Source organism: Pleurodeles waltl, chromosome 8 (genome assembly GCF_031143425.1).
Source record: "Pleurodeles waltl isolate 20211129_DDA chromosome 8, aPleWal1.hap1.20221129, whole genome shotgun sequence".
Classification (NCBI taxonomy): Eukaryota; Metazoa; Chordata; class Amphibia; order Caudata; family Salamandridae; genus Pleurodeles; species Pleurodeles waltl.
In genome coordinates, this window is record NC_090447.1 from 455,659,105 (window position 1) to 455,674,110 (window position 15,006).

Sequence of the window (15,006 nt, forward strand, 5' to 3'; positions counted from 1 at the left end):
CCATATGTGAGACCTCAGGCATTTTCCATTTGCTTAGACCAAGGAGAAAATGTCAGCAGTAATGGCTCCAGAATCGGGGCCCACAGGCAGGTACGGCCTAGTAATTCTGAGTCCTGCATGTAATATCCGATTCTCATAATGTCCTGATTCAGGAGTGGAGATACTGGCCGACACTGTCAGGTCTAGCCCTTGAATCTCCCTCTGAATTCTGGCAACTAAAACGAAGCTCCTAATATTTGTTTTTGGTTACACTTAGGGCACTAATGATCCAAAAATATGGTCATCTGAAAATTTGCTTTCAGTAGCAAACTAATAGAATAAGATCAACATACAAGATCTGTCTAACTCAATACCAATGACCTTCCCCTCCGGTCCATACATCTTTATGCAAAGGGACTACTTTTCGACAATGTCATAACATATGAGTGAATCAGAAGCAGAATGCAGTTCCAACAGTTGTTCGAATCTAATAAACACAACCTTACTGTTTAATTGGTGACCAGTAGGTTGGTTAGCCAGGGCACCAGAGGATCTTCAGAAGCAATGAAGGGACGCTGGGTTAATGAGGGCAGGAGAATGGGTCCCGCAAGGGGGCCATGCAGAGGGTAATCAGGACACATTCAGGGTGGAGGCCGAGGCAGACCAGAGGAGAGGTGAAGAGTCTCAGCTGGGTTATGGTTTAGCGTTAGCGGAAGCTCAGTTGGAGTGTAGTGAAGATGAAGGAGTGACGGCCCCGCGTGGGTGGGGAGGCAGAAACCACGCAAAGTGTATTCATGCAAAAAAGACAGGGGTGCACACTCACAAGAGACAGGATTGTTTCAGGCTACGGAGTCATTAGTGCAGACCGTGGGGCAACAGGAGAAGTCAGGGGGTAGTAGAAGGTGCTGCACACACGAATTGTCTTTGATGTTGCAGGAGCCAGCGAGTATACAGACTCAGGAGAGTTACCGGAGAGTTACCCAGCTCACTTACCCCGAGGTGAAGGGATGGTGCAGTGCAGTGTAGCCGGACGGATTGCGTTGTGGGACCAGGCGGTGGGCACCCACGTAGGTTAATAGTGGTCACGTAGGGGAGATCCCGTGGAGACAACTCAGCTACAACTTCACAGCATACATAATTGGAGGACCCTGTGAGAGATTATGGTGCGGCTCCTTGGGTGAGTTTATGGTGTCTCAAGTGAGAGAACGGGTGGCACCACGGTGTGTGGAGAGTACTAGCTTCCAGGTGGGAGTTAGTGGTAACAGGTTGGGTAAGGTCCATGGGCCATGAGGTGTGGCAGGACAAAAGCTTGTTTGGATGCCACAGGAAGGTTTGTAGGAGGAGGATCTAGTGTATAAGGAGGACAGCCTGGAGGAAGGGGAGATTGTGGAGGTTGTTTCTCCTCTGAGGTTGGCGAGTGCTCACAGTGGAGGGGGGTCAGACTAATGCCTCTGGTAGTGAAATGGTTCAGGTGACACAGAAGTAGCGCACGCCAAATGAGAGACAGACGGTGCTGGACAGGAATCTTTCACCTGCAAGACGGCAGGCTTCGGAGTGGGTGCCGACTTTGTTGCCAGGTAAGACACGTTATAGCAGTCAGAAAGTTCAGTGATCATTCTCCAGAAGAGTGGATATGGGCTGTGGGCATGACCAGGAGGGCACAAGATTATGCAAAGGTAGATATGTACAGGACACTGGGGTGGGGACAAAAGGAGTAGAAGGGGAGGTTGGGACACAGGGAGAGAATCAAAACACAAAAGAAGGGAAAGGGTCAAGACAATCACAGCACAAACCTACAGACCAGGTGGTTGACAGTCAACCAGATAATGAGAAGCAAAAGGAAATGGGAGAACAAGGGGTGGTTAAGAAGGAGAGTATGGAGTTGAAAATAAATAAGCGCCCTTACATGGGAGTAACATAGTAATAGGGGGCTTACCTCATGCTGGCCACGAGAAAAGATATGGAAGGGGGGATATGTGGTTATGATCAATTTCTTTATAGGGAAGTCAGTAAAAAAAGAAGGGTCAAAGGATGAAGAATATAAGTTGGCAAAGCGTCCTCGTGTGCCAATGACAATAGAAAACTGGACGGCACCTTTTCTGATCTATGCAAGCGTTTATTGCGAACGCCACCTGGAAAGAAGCATAGCCCTTTTTAAAAATATGGACGTCATTCGCAAGGCACACATTTTGTTCCGGGGGTCAACACTTGGGCTCAATACAATGAGGAGTTTAGGGTCAGAATGGCTGTAGGCCCAGAAGTAAAATGGGAGAGATTGGTAATGATTTGTGGCACCTAACTATAGGGCCAGCAAAATTCGGCAAGACAATATTTACGGCTAGTGGGCTTTGTTTACCATCCCTTTCTTTCCCATCCCACCTATTGAGGGGTGGGTGCAGCCAACAAAACACACAGAGGAACAGTTGGGACATGCCAGGGATTTCAACAAAGGTCTGTGCACCATGGAGTTCTGTAAGTTCAAACATGAATGCTCCAAGTGCTCAGGTGAGCATGCTCAGATTAACTGCAATGGGTCCACAGGGATAGGAAAGGGGTCATCGGGGGGAACGCAACAAACCAATGGCATCAGTCAACAGGAGGCAACAACATCAGGGCAGTTAGGGGTGCATAGGGGGCTGGAGGAATAGCCTCTTGCTCCGGTTAAAATAGAAAGGCTAGCCTTCTGGCTACAATTTTACCCGGAAAAAGGGGCAGCACATCAGATTTTACAGGGCTTCCAATAGGGTTTCAAATTGGGTTACAATGGTCCCAGAATATGTCGTTGGGCAGAGAATCTAAAATCAGTGAAACAACACACAGGCTTAGTTATAGAGAAAATGGATAAAGAGGTCAGGGAAGGCAGAATGGTAGGCCCTGTTGATGATTGGCCCATACAGGATCTGATATTATCCCCCATAGGCGTTGTACCGAAGAAGACAAATGGCCAATACGGACTGATCCAACATCTGTCATGGCCCGAGGGCTCTTCAGTGAATGACTTTATTGACGCGGAGAGCTCATCTGTGTCATATTCATAGAATTACGTCGCACCAGTGTTGGTGGAGATGGCAGGTCAGGTGCCTTTATGGCAAAATGCGACATCAAGTCAGCATTCAGATTTTTGCCAGTGCATCCTGAGGACTTTCCGTTACTAGGCATACAGTTTGGGGGACAGTGGTATGTGGATAAAGCCCTGCCTATGGGCGGTTCCACTTCATGTGCATTGTTTGAGCGGTTCAGCTCCTTCCTCCAGTGGATGTTTACGTAGTGCACTGGTCATCAGTCAATCACACACTATTTGGACGATTTCTTTTTGGTCTCACATTCCGGCTTAATGGACTGTCAGAGGTTACTGCCAAGTTTTCAGGAACTCATGGAGGATGGAGGGGTGCCTTTGGCAATGGAAAAAATGGTGGGCAAGTTGTTGGTGCTTTCATTCTTGGGCATCGAGCTGGATTCAGCTAATATGGAAGCACATCTTCATGTGGATAAGAAGATGTGGGTGCAGTTATTGTTGGATGCCATGCTGGCAAAACGCAAAGTCACAGTTAAAGAAGTGCAGACACTTCTAGGTCACCTGAATTTTGCCTGCAGAGTGGTAAGGGCGGGTAGGACATTTTGTAGGAAATTAGGTTTGGCTCTCACAGGTTTGTCTCTCTGCTACATCAACACATTTGGTTGCCAGCAGGGGTAAAAGAGGACCTGCAAATGTGGCATTTCTTTCTTGACTTTTTCAATGGGATCCCTATTCATAGCCCACGAGAAATGGACTGGGGCATACAGATGTTTTCAGATGCCTCAGGTGGGTTTGGATTTGGCATATATTGGCAGGGGAGATGGTGCTCAGAGGAGTGGCCGAATGCATAGAAGATGGAGGCAGGAGCATAGCATTTTTGGAGCTTTTCCCACTAGTGGTGGCGGTACATTTGTTGGAAGGATTGTTTCAGCTCAAACAGGTCATTTTCAGAGTAGATAACAAGGCAGTAGTTCAGGTTGTGAATAGACAGTCGGCCAGGGATCCACAAGTTCTGAAATTGTTCAGAGTATTTGTAATGGCTTGCCTAAAGAATGACATTGTGTTTGCAGCTAGATACGTGCCAGGTGTGGACAGTGACATTGTGGACGCCTTTTCTCGTTCACAGTGGGAGCGATTCCATGGGCTGGCCCGGAGGTAGATGGAGACAAGACTCCCATGCCACTGGAAGGTGAACCATAGGCGACAAAGTATGCTACAGCTGGTAATACAGTCCCTATCAGTATCCACAAGAATGGCATGTGCACAAGCATAGTCTGAATTTATACAATTGGAGGCTTGCAAGAGGGTGACACAGTGGGACACGGTGGAGGATGTGGTGCAATTTATTACAGATTCTATTGACAAAGGACACTTGCGGGTAACCATAGCAGGGAAACTGTTGGGCATTGCATTCATATGTAAGGTTTGCTGGGGCTACGCCCCGTCAGCAGGGGAATTAGGTGATATGATTCTTGAAGGATGGACAAGGGAACAAGGCAAGTCATCAGCTTTCAGGAAAGCACTGACTTTGGATTATGTAGGTTGGTCTTGGACAGGTTACCAGCCATTTGCGTAAGTCCATTCGAGGTGACACTGTTTGCCACGCTAATGTTGTGAATGTTTTTTGGGGCATTCAGACGATCAGAGCTCTTGGGGGGCTGCAGAGGGGTAGGTTTACAATTGGAGGAGGTGGTTATTCAATCTGAAGGGGTAAAGGTGTTCTTGTGTAGTCCAAAAACAGACCAAAGCAGTTCAAGGGACTACGGTCATGCTCCCAGGTCAGGGAGGGGGAGGATTTCTGTCCAAGGGCATGGAGACCCTGAGATTAAGGGAGAACTCGGATGATCTAGAAGGACAAGTATTCAGACATAGGAATGGTGAGGGAGTTAAGTCTGGCCAACTGCTGCAAGTGTTAAGAAAAGCCCTTAAGAGCTTGGGCTTACAGAGTAAGGCATACTGTATGCGCTCCTTTCGGATCTGGGATGCAACGGAGGCAGAGGAATAGGGTTGGTCAAGAGACAGAATCATGAGGCTGGGGAGGTGGTCTTCGGACAGTTTTCAGCGCTATATCAGGCCAAAGGGAAGGGGGAATGTTTGAGCACACTACCAACATTTTATTTTCCAGGTACGGTGTCGGGAACATTGTCCTGGCTCATGAATCACTCCTTCGTTAAATGAGCAGCAAGAGAAGTGGGGAACTCCAGCTGTGGGCGCACTCTAGGTTTTAAGCAGGAAAATGTTTTAGTCTTGTGGCATGGTAAAAGTTGTATGAAGTGGAGACAATTGTTACCATTTCTCAATGTTTTACAACAAGGGAAAGATTGCCCCGATGTTTTACTTCTTCATTTAGGGGAAAATGATTTAGTTTCACAAAAAGGCCTGGCACTTATCAAAGGGATGAAGCAGGATCTGAGAGAAATTAAAGGCGAGTAGTCAGGATGTTTTGTATGTTGTACGGAGTTTGTCCTAAGAAGTGTATGGAGGGTTGCATACAAGCCATCTGCTGGAAGTAAAGCCCACCGCAAAATTAATAGAGAAATTAGGTATTTGTGTAGGGACGTAGAGATAGGTAGGGTTGCTCATCAGGACATATGTTACAAGGCAGTGGAATTCTTTAGGAGTGACGGTGTCCATTTGTCAAGATTTGGGAAGAGGTTGTATCTTTTGCAGATCAGGGAGTTTCTGGAGAGTACGTGAAGACTTTAAGAGGATGACAGAACATGGAGGGGTGGGCTGCAAAAGCTGCTACTACTTTTCCTGGTGGTGGGTGTCCCACAAGTTGTATGCCTTTACACAATGTTAATGGGGTTTTGACATAGGAAAACAGGATGAAAGGGAGGGGCTGACCAACTTCACAATACTTACAGAGCAGAACGTTGTTACCTTACAGAAAGGTACATGCACACATTTCACAGGTTTAAGGTTTTAAGGTGGGCAAGTTTAAGGGTTACAAGTTCAAGTGTTACAAGTTTTGGAATGCAGTAAATCATGACTATATATAATGACTTGGTAGTTTATGGGGAGGGTGGGCTTTTACGGTTGGGGGTAGTTGTTAGGAGGATGTGATGTATAGTGAGGTCTTTCGTTTTGTGAGGCTACAGGCCAGCTTGTTGTTTGTGAAGCACACCTGTTTCAATAAAGTGGCCTTTTCCACACACAAAGAGGAGTCAGTTGTTGGTTTGTGCCCTACATTGCTCAATGGGGAGCTTGGGGGAAAGCCGACTGTCAGGGAGGTCTGTCCCCCAGGGGCTTTTGGGCAAGGGTGGCACAGTCTAGCGAATGGGTTGCCTTTGGGCTACATCCAGTAAAGGATGCAGCCCCACGGTTATATATGCTGTCACTTTATAGGTGCCTCCACCATTTTGGTAAGGTGTTGGCACGCGGTGGCAGACCCTGTCAGGCAGCTATAGTTTTTCCCCTCCCTTTCCCTCCCTATTAAGTAAGGGAAATTTAAAGGTTTTAGTCCGGATCAGGTCAGAGGTCGGTTCACTGGGACAGGTGTTCAGGGTTTGGTATTTGTAATTGGTTGTCACTAGAAACAGGTGATGCTGGGACAGGTGTCCCACAAGTTGTAGGCCTTTACATAAGGTTATTAGGGTTTTGACATAGGAATACAGGATTAAAAGGAGAGGCTGACCAAGTTCACAATACATATAGAGCAGAACGTTAAGTTACCTCAAAGGAGGTTATGTGCATGCATTTCTCAGATTTAAAGTTTAAAGGTGGGGCAAGTTCAAGGGTTACAAGTTCAGGTGATACAAGTTTTGGAAAGCAGTAAATCATGAGGTATATAGTTACTTGGTAGTTTAAGGGTATGGTGGACTTTTAGGGGTGGGGGGTAGTCGTTAGGAGGATGTGGGATGTATAGTGAGGCCTTTAGTTTTGTGAGGCTACAGGCCAGGTTGTTTGTGATGCACACCTGTTTCAATAAAGCAGCCTTTCTCACACACAAAGAGGAGTCCGTTGTTGGTCTGTGCCCCATGTTGCCCAAAGTACAAAACCTGACCATAATGTCGTGTTGGCTCCCGTTGTCTGATGTCCAGTGATGGGATATGTGATGTCAAATAGTTCCATGACTAAGGTACCAGTGGGCCTAAGTGGGGAAAGATTAGGCCATGGGCAAAGAGGCAATGCTGAAGGCCCTCGATTCGGGAAAAGCTAGCCTCAATAGCATTGGAGGTAACATGAAAGAGAGCCTTTCACGGCAGTGTGTGGAGGACACAAACCCAGTGAATCAGGAGCTGACCTCTGTGCCTCCTGAAAACGGAATTCAAGAATTAGCTCGCCTGCCCTCCTGTCCAGGTGACTCTAGGGTGATTTTTTGATACCATTTGAATAGGTGCCTTCGTGGTAGGAAGCAACATAAAGCTTTGTATTTTCTGAATGTTACCTCCGGAGATTGAGGGTGTGGTTGAAAACTGTGCCAGTACTGGTGCACTCACATTAAGGCCCCTTGCAGGTTGGAAAAAAACACCCTATGTGAATCGGTGTAAAATTCAAAATGCCGCGTGCCCGCATTTGTTTTGTGTCACTTAAACACGCCACAGCCAGAACACCTACGAGATACCTTTTAAGCAATGCCCTTATAGCCCGGTACACCAGTTATATTGTGTTATGTTGTGTATTTCCATGATTTGCTATATTGTTATGATCAATAATGCTATTTTGTCATGCTTTATTATTGCGGTATTGCACCATTTTGTGCTGTTTTTTATCATGGAATCGTTATTTCATGCTATCTTGAGTTAATACATTGCATTATGCTTGATGAATTATTTGCGCTGTTATGTTATATAGTACTTTATTTGAAAAATACTGTAGTGATGTAATTAACTTGTATTGTGTTCTGTTACATTGCTTCCAGTGGTGTGTAGATGAATCATACAAATCATTTTCACTAATATGTCGCACAATCGAAGACAATGTAAAAAAAACACCCACACATGCATGGCATGCATGTGTAGGCAATCAGTGCGGAGTATCTGTATTTTTAATATACAATGTGTTTTTCTAATCAGGAGGGGTGTACATCACTTGTGTTTCTTCAAGGAACAATATCAAAAACAATACAAACAACAAAACTAACAATCGTACAATGAGAATACACATAGCACATAAATACCACACAAGGCATCACAAAGTTAAAAAAAGGAAAACGTGGTTGATAACGAGCTTAAAGCAGTCCTTGTATGTATAAATACATTGTCAGCATGAAATATTTCTACAACTGCCAAATCCACTTAGATACTGAACGTAAGGCGGCGCGCATGTCTGCTAGCAGTGTCAGCGTCTCATCCCTGCAGGGCCCCACAAAGGCGAGCTTCCAGCCCCGGACCACACAAGACTTCCTGGGTGTCATAAGTAGACGAGCGCCCCCTGCGGTAAGCTGTTGCGCACTACAGCAGCGGAGTCGACTCCTTTCACCGGCCTCAGCGCAGGCAGAAAGAGAGCTGTAGCTCCTTCAGTGGGAGGTCCCCCAATACTGCTGCAAGAGGGCACCTATCCACACATACCCATGAAGACCCCCAATCACAGTCAGGGAGAGAAGGGGGCACCTGGATACAAAACACATATCCCTGTTGTTCCCTCGTGATTATATCCTCCTCACCTGCTGAAGGTGGCGAGGAATTATAGGGGGTTATACAACAGGCAGTTGGAGTCAAGAAAAGGAGGGAAAAGCCACCCCACTCCCCAATACCCTTTTAAGTGCAGTGCGCACCACACGTGCGGCCCATTTACCATGATTGGTACCCAATAGATGACTGGTTATCTGTGTACCCTGCCCACCCCAGCTTGCATCTGGGGCGTCCTTCCTGCACCTGCCCGCCTGCGGCTGCCCCCTTTCCTCCGGTGCCTCTGCGCGCGCTGAGTCCCAGGAGCGCAGCTGGAGCGCAGGAGGCGCAACGCAAGATTCCGCTACTCACCACAGCGAGTCCAGACCCCATTCCTGAAGGAGATCTAGGTCAAAGCTGTCCATAGTCCGGAGGGGTCAGCGCTGCCGCCTGGCTGCCCCGGGAGGTCGCATGATGCAGCTCGCAGACCCTTCTTCCCGGTCTGTGGCCGGTCTGCTGGTGTGTGAGAAGCGCTGCTGCGCTGCCTCTCCTTTCTGCCCTCGCTATCCACGCACAAGGACAGCCGGGCGCAGGCGAGGAGCCGTACTCGCTGCTCGGAGGATGCGTCGCTCCTGTCAGCCTCTCCTTCCCCTCAGCTCCTCAGCCGAGACGTGAAATACCCACACACGCTGCTCCGACTCTACTGGAGTTTCTTCCAGACACATTTACTTACTACTACGTACAGCAGCAGCTACTGTACTCTGGTGGCCTGGCACGCTCCGGGTCCTAGCGCTGTGATGCTCGCTGTATATACACGAATGTGCTCTGCAGCTATCAGTTCCCACCTCTGTGGCAGGTGTAACACCTTCACTTCCAGCACAAGAGGCCCCAGCCCCTGCGGCGCTCTCCTCTCAGGGTCGCGCTTCGTCTCACAGTCACTTGCTTCCTTCCTGTGCACTCATGCGCTGCACCGCATCCAGCTGCGTCGCTTCTGTCTGATGCAGGGTCAGAAGACAGAGGGTAAACGAAGGGAGACAAAAGAAAGGTGATGTCGTTAAAGAAAAGAAGGGCAGCAGAAACATCAAAGAAAACCTGTGTGAAAGGGGATTTGGCAATACTTAGACTAAATGGAGTCTTGCAGCACCTTCACTAGTACAGAAATGGGCTCACACAGACCACTCTGGGCACTCAACTAGATGGATCATTTGCACTCAACCGCTACTGTTAAAATTGGTGCAAATCGCGTTTGTGTCAATTTTTGCATTAGCGCCTACTAGGAGCTAAGCACAAAATGTGTTGACGTCGTGTGTTGTACGTGTTGCTATCACCAGCGTTGTGTTGGTAGCAACAGCGCGTGCAGAAAGCATAAAATGAGGTATTAACGCGTTTAACCAGGTGTTAAAAATCATTCGGCCTGCTACCACGTTATTTTACTTCACGTTGTAACTTGTGCAAGAAGGCACCTGGTACCTGACTCAAAAGTAATTTTCTATTGTTTTTTTGGCTGTCTTTATTAGACCTGAGCCTGCATGATCCACATGTACTAATCTTGAACAACACTCGTTCACGTTTATGTTTCAAACGTGATCTTGTACAGAGAGGCGTCCTCAGTTGATTACAAGATAAGTATGTCAGACAGGGTGGGGGTGTAGCTAGTGTTCCTGTTTGAGAGGGGGTAGACTGCAGCCGGGTTGTGGGCTGGGTGGGGAGTCTGACCATTCCAAAGGCAGACTGAGTGTGCACCTGTAGACACTGGGAGTGCGGAAGGTGCACCGTCAACTAAGATCCTTTGGGGATCAGCCTCCTGTGAGTGAAGTATGCACCCGCACCCACCCATGTGGCTTCCTTCATGGCCGAGAGAGAGGCCAACGGTTTTTTCCTCTTCAAATCGGGTTATGGCCCAGTTCTGTGGCAGGCACCGTCAGACGTGCCAATTCACACAATGCCACTGGGTGCCACACAATATTAGCTGTTCTGTGCACATGGTGCGCGGTAAAGATCCAACGTCACAGGGTGGTAGACAATATGAGCTGGAAATCCCTAAACAGAGAAGATTTCCACTTCCCGTGTGGAGGCTATGCACAGGCGCTCTCCATGGGCGGGGAAAGGGGCAGGGTTGCATCCCGCGCAGGGCATCAGCAGCATCTGAGAACTGTGTTTGGTTTTTTTGGGAGGGGGAAGCTCTTGAGTTGTACTCGGCACAAAGCCACCCTCATTGCTGGTGAGAGCAATAGGTTCAAAGACTCCACCCCCCACCTTCCTATCTACAGATGTCGCAACCTTCCTTCACACAGTGCGACGTCTCTCAAAATTCTATGTCTGCATGCAGAATGAGGGTAAACACCAGCACATAAATATGAAATACTCCTTTCAGACGCTCTCACAGGACTCAATTAAACAATAGCTCCAACCTTTAACCACAAGTGCCTGCAAAAAGCTGAACAGCTGCATCTAGAATTAGTTGCATGCTATGATTGCTGATAGTAAAAAAATATAGTAGCAAATGGGTTGGGAGCTTATATTGTCTTATCTATTACGGTATAATGTAGGGGCACTTATATAGGGCATTTTTTTAAAGTTTTAAAGTAAGATTATTAGAGATAAATTAAAACAAGAAAATAAAGTATTGCAATATAAAGTAAACATACAAGTGAAATTATGAAACCTCTTACATTACATAGGAAGGGAAGGGGGTATACATGGTTGAGGATATGAAAAGCCTGGTTATTACACAGAAAAGTTTAATACATTATATAAACAGAATACAAAGCAAAATAAAACAATGATAGTATCAATAAAGGGAAGGGCAAGGAGGTTGAAGAACTTCTTGCTGAGCTGGTGTGCGCATAATAGTACATTTTACATGGTCGTTCAAAAAAACCTGTAACAGGAGACCATAAAACTAGACCTTTCAAAGCAAGTGATACAGGGTGTAAGTATGCTGTATCCACTCCATCATTATGACAAACTGTGTACCACCATGCTTGGAAAGATAATATGGTAAGGTCTTTCCAATTTCTGGTGTTTTGTTGAAAAGCAACTGCTAGTAGTAAAGCTAATATTTGTAAATTGAATGAATGTGTGACCCTATCATCAGATAAACTTTCTAAGAAAATATTTGTAATAAAAAAATATACTGTAGAGTGAAAAATTAAGTTAATCTGAGTCCAGACCTGTTTCCAGAAATCATGGAAAATGGGACATGTGAAAAGTAAGTGTTTTAAGTCAGCATGCTCAGATGAACATGTCCAGCATGTGTCAGGAAGATCTGGCTAAAGCTTATGCAAGACCACAGGGGGAAGGAGAAGTCTGTTATATATAAAGACAAATGTTTGTGAGGTGTTTGCCACTCTAGAGGAATTTCTAATTTTGACCCTGATTTTTTTCTAGAACGGGATAGACCATTCCATTCCTAAATCGTGTTCCCAGGAAATCTCTGTGCATGTTTTGGCTCTGTCAGTAGTGGAAGAATGCAAATAAGAGTAAATAGTAGAAGCTTTAGAATTTGTGGTCGGAAGGGTGCATAGGTTATTGAAAGCAGAGAAAGGACAAGATTGAAATTGAGCATAAGCAGTGGAGAGAGCATGTTGTAAGAGTCGAAATTTATGTTCAAAAGAAGGGGGAGATCAAAGAGAATACAAGCTTGTAAAAAGGAAATGAGAGTGGTGTGATCAAAGAGCTGATTGACCCAGACGAAACCTTTTTTCCTCCAAGATTTCCAATAAATAGGTTTATTATTAATTAGGATGAATTTATATGCTAAATAGTAGAATTAAGGAAAGAGGGAAGATCAGTGGGAGTGTAGGTTAGTATAGATCCTAGCAGCTTATATGAGTGTTTAAGAATAGAAATGGAGAGGGTTTGTGGTTTACGGGTGAAAGACAGATATTCTTGAAAGGAAAAAGGGAAAGAAAATCCTTCTCAATGTCCACCCATAACAGACAAGAATCTGAAAGCCAGTAAGATGATTGTCAGAGTAAAAAAGCCTTGTGGTATTTGAAAAAATCAGGGAAGTTCCCACCACCCTCAGATTTTGGACGTATTGATTTTAACAGTGACATACAAGGTTTTTTATTATTCCAAAGAATGGAAGAAAGTATGGAATTAATCCTTTTGAAAGATTTAAGGGATATAGGTAATAGTATATCAGATATGATATATAAAATAATGGCAACTAGCATCATTTTGATAGTGTCAAGGTGACCCAAGAGCGGTATAAGGGATGTCATCTACTAGTCAATGTGGTTAACTTGATTTTTCTATGTTTAATGAGATTGAGGATTTAATGGAGTTAGTGAACCATAGGCCAAGGTATTTCATGTGTTGAGGATTCCACAAAATGGTGGATGCTTAAAAATCATGCTTAAAAGTATATTTAGTAAGGGGTAAAATTTCACATTTACAATTATTCAGCTTATATACGGATACGAAGTGTATAAGGTAACTTCATGCAAAAATGCCGGGACTGAGGATTGAGACTGTGAAAGGAATAATAACACATCATCTGCATACACTGCTAGTTTGATCTGTTTATTATTATACATAAATCCATGACTATCTTGATTCTGTCTTATTTTGGATAAAAAAGGTACCAATGCCAAACTAAAAAGAAAATATAGAGGAGGGTATGCTTGGAGAACACCCTTACCAAAGGTGAGGCCATTTGCAAAAATGGCTGCATGTGGGGATGTATAAAGAGGAGTGATCATAGAGAGGATTTTGGTACCAAAACCAAACCATTTGAGTGTAAAAAAATAAAGGGCCAATAACCTCGCTCAAATGCTTTCTCTGCATTGAGGGCAATTACTGCTAGTAGTTCAGACAAATGAGAGGATTTAGAAAAAACCCAGAAAATAAGCAAGTGTTATCAGATATAGACCTTCCCTTAACAAAGCCTGATTGCTCTTTACCAAGAAGTCTGGGGATATAGGGTTCTAATCACAAGGCTTAAGCTTTAAAGAAAATCTTTTAATCAAATTTAACAAGGGAAATTGGCCAAAAGTTCTTACATTAATGAGCGTCTCTTCCCTCTTTTGGGATAAGGCAAATGAGAGCATCTGAAAAAGAGCCAGCAGATTTGCATGAATGGGAGAAAGAGGAAAGCAGAGCGTATAGTTTTGGTCGAAGTGTTATCGCGTCTGACCTCAATAAGTAAACTTACAAGGGGACGCGAATAGGTCGATGAACCTTTTGACTCGTTTAAGATGTTCTCGCCAGAGCTCCAATACATGAACAATAATCAATAATCAACACACAATAATCAATACTCATTAGTCAAAATCAATAATCAATGGAGTCAGTAAAAATCAAGCACCATGACCCTTCAATCATGAATAACCAAACCTTTAGTATAAATTTAGTGATTTTATTTCCCTTATATTAACAATGCTAAAGTCATGTAGATTAATCTCAATATCAAATGAAACATATAAGAAGAATATCGGTTGACCAAAGCAGCAGAAGAAACGCAATCTAATCAAAGCTTGAATCACAACACATTCCAAGGCAATGGTGCAAATCAAAACAGAGTCAGCTGCAATAAATATGTGTGATACATAGAATTCAGCAAGATAACTCGTCAATCATTCGTCCCTGTATTCGTCAGTTAAGTCTGAATGCCCTCAACTAACATCAGATTAGCTTCAGCATGTTGGGCTTCATGCAAAACACAATTTAGAACACAAATTTAGAAAAACATCTAGCTATGGAAACTATCAGAGCAGCGCAGTTGGTACCTAGAAAGAAAAGGCATAAAATGCAATTCAGTCACACTGTCATATCTACCTATCCACGGTATGGGTCAGCAAGCAGAATCAGTTTTGTCCTCAGGTCATCAATCGATCAGCAAAGCATCAGGCTCTCAGTCAGAGAGTATGAGCCCAATGACGGAATCTTGAATCTCTTCTTCTCCCAAATCGCATCTCGTAATGGGATAAGGTCTGAAATCTTTTTCCTCTTTCGCATTGTTATATCAAAGTCACCTAAACCATCCCCTAATTCCTTATTGGTCAGGTAATCGTACATTTATACTTTATCCAATAATATTTCTATACCAAATCTATGAATTCTAATACTTTGCTCTTCACACAAAGTTGATTGGTCCACTTTACGATGTCCTCATCATCCGGCTCGTCAGGTAATTAATTTGTTGCATCTTCATCTCCAGTCAGTGTCTTCATTGTTCGCTTCCTGGGAAAGTACATCTCACACACATTACACACAAGTCCGTACAGTGCTAGGGACATCATCTCCTGTCCGTCGGTTCCCACAGAAAGCTTCGGTTAAGCACTTTCAATAAGACAATGGACTTTTCTTAGTTTAGTTCACTTTGTCAGCATTTTATTAAACACTAAGAAATACAGCTTCTGCATGAAGCCTAGCAAACCTAGGCCAAGACACTCGCTAAGTTAAGGCCTACAATTAATGAGCTAAAGCATATTTCATAAACCTGAATATGAC

General features: G+C 44.6%; 1 protein-coding gene across 1 annotated transcript in view; it reads right to left on the minus strand.

Annotated features, from left to right (window-relative positions):
- AFF3 (ALF transcription elongation factor 3) overlaps window positions 1-9,514 on the minus strand; it is a 2,012,018-nt gene extending 2,002,504 nt beyond the window's left edge. The window contains exon 1 of the mRNA XM_069204392.1: window positions 8,920-9,514. Within this exon, the coding sequence (XP_069060493.1) occupies window positions 8,920-8,972 (53 nt within the window). The 5' untranslated portion in view covers window positions 8,973-9,514. The remainder of the gene's footprint in view (window positions 1-8,919) is intronic.
- Between the last annotated feature and the right edge of the window lie 5,492 nt (window positions 9,515-15,006).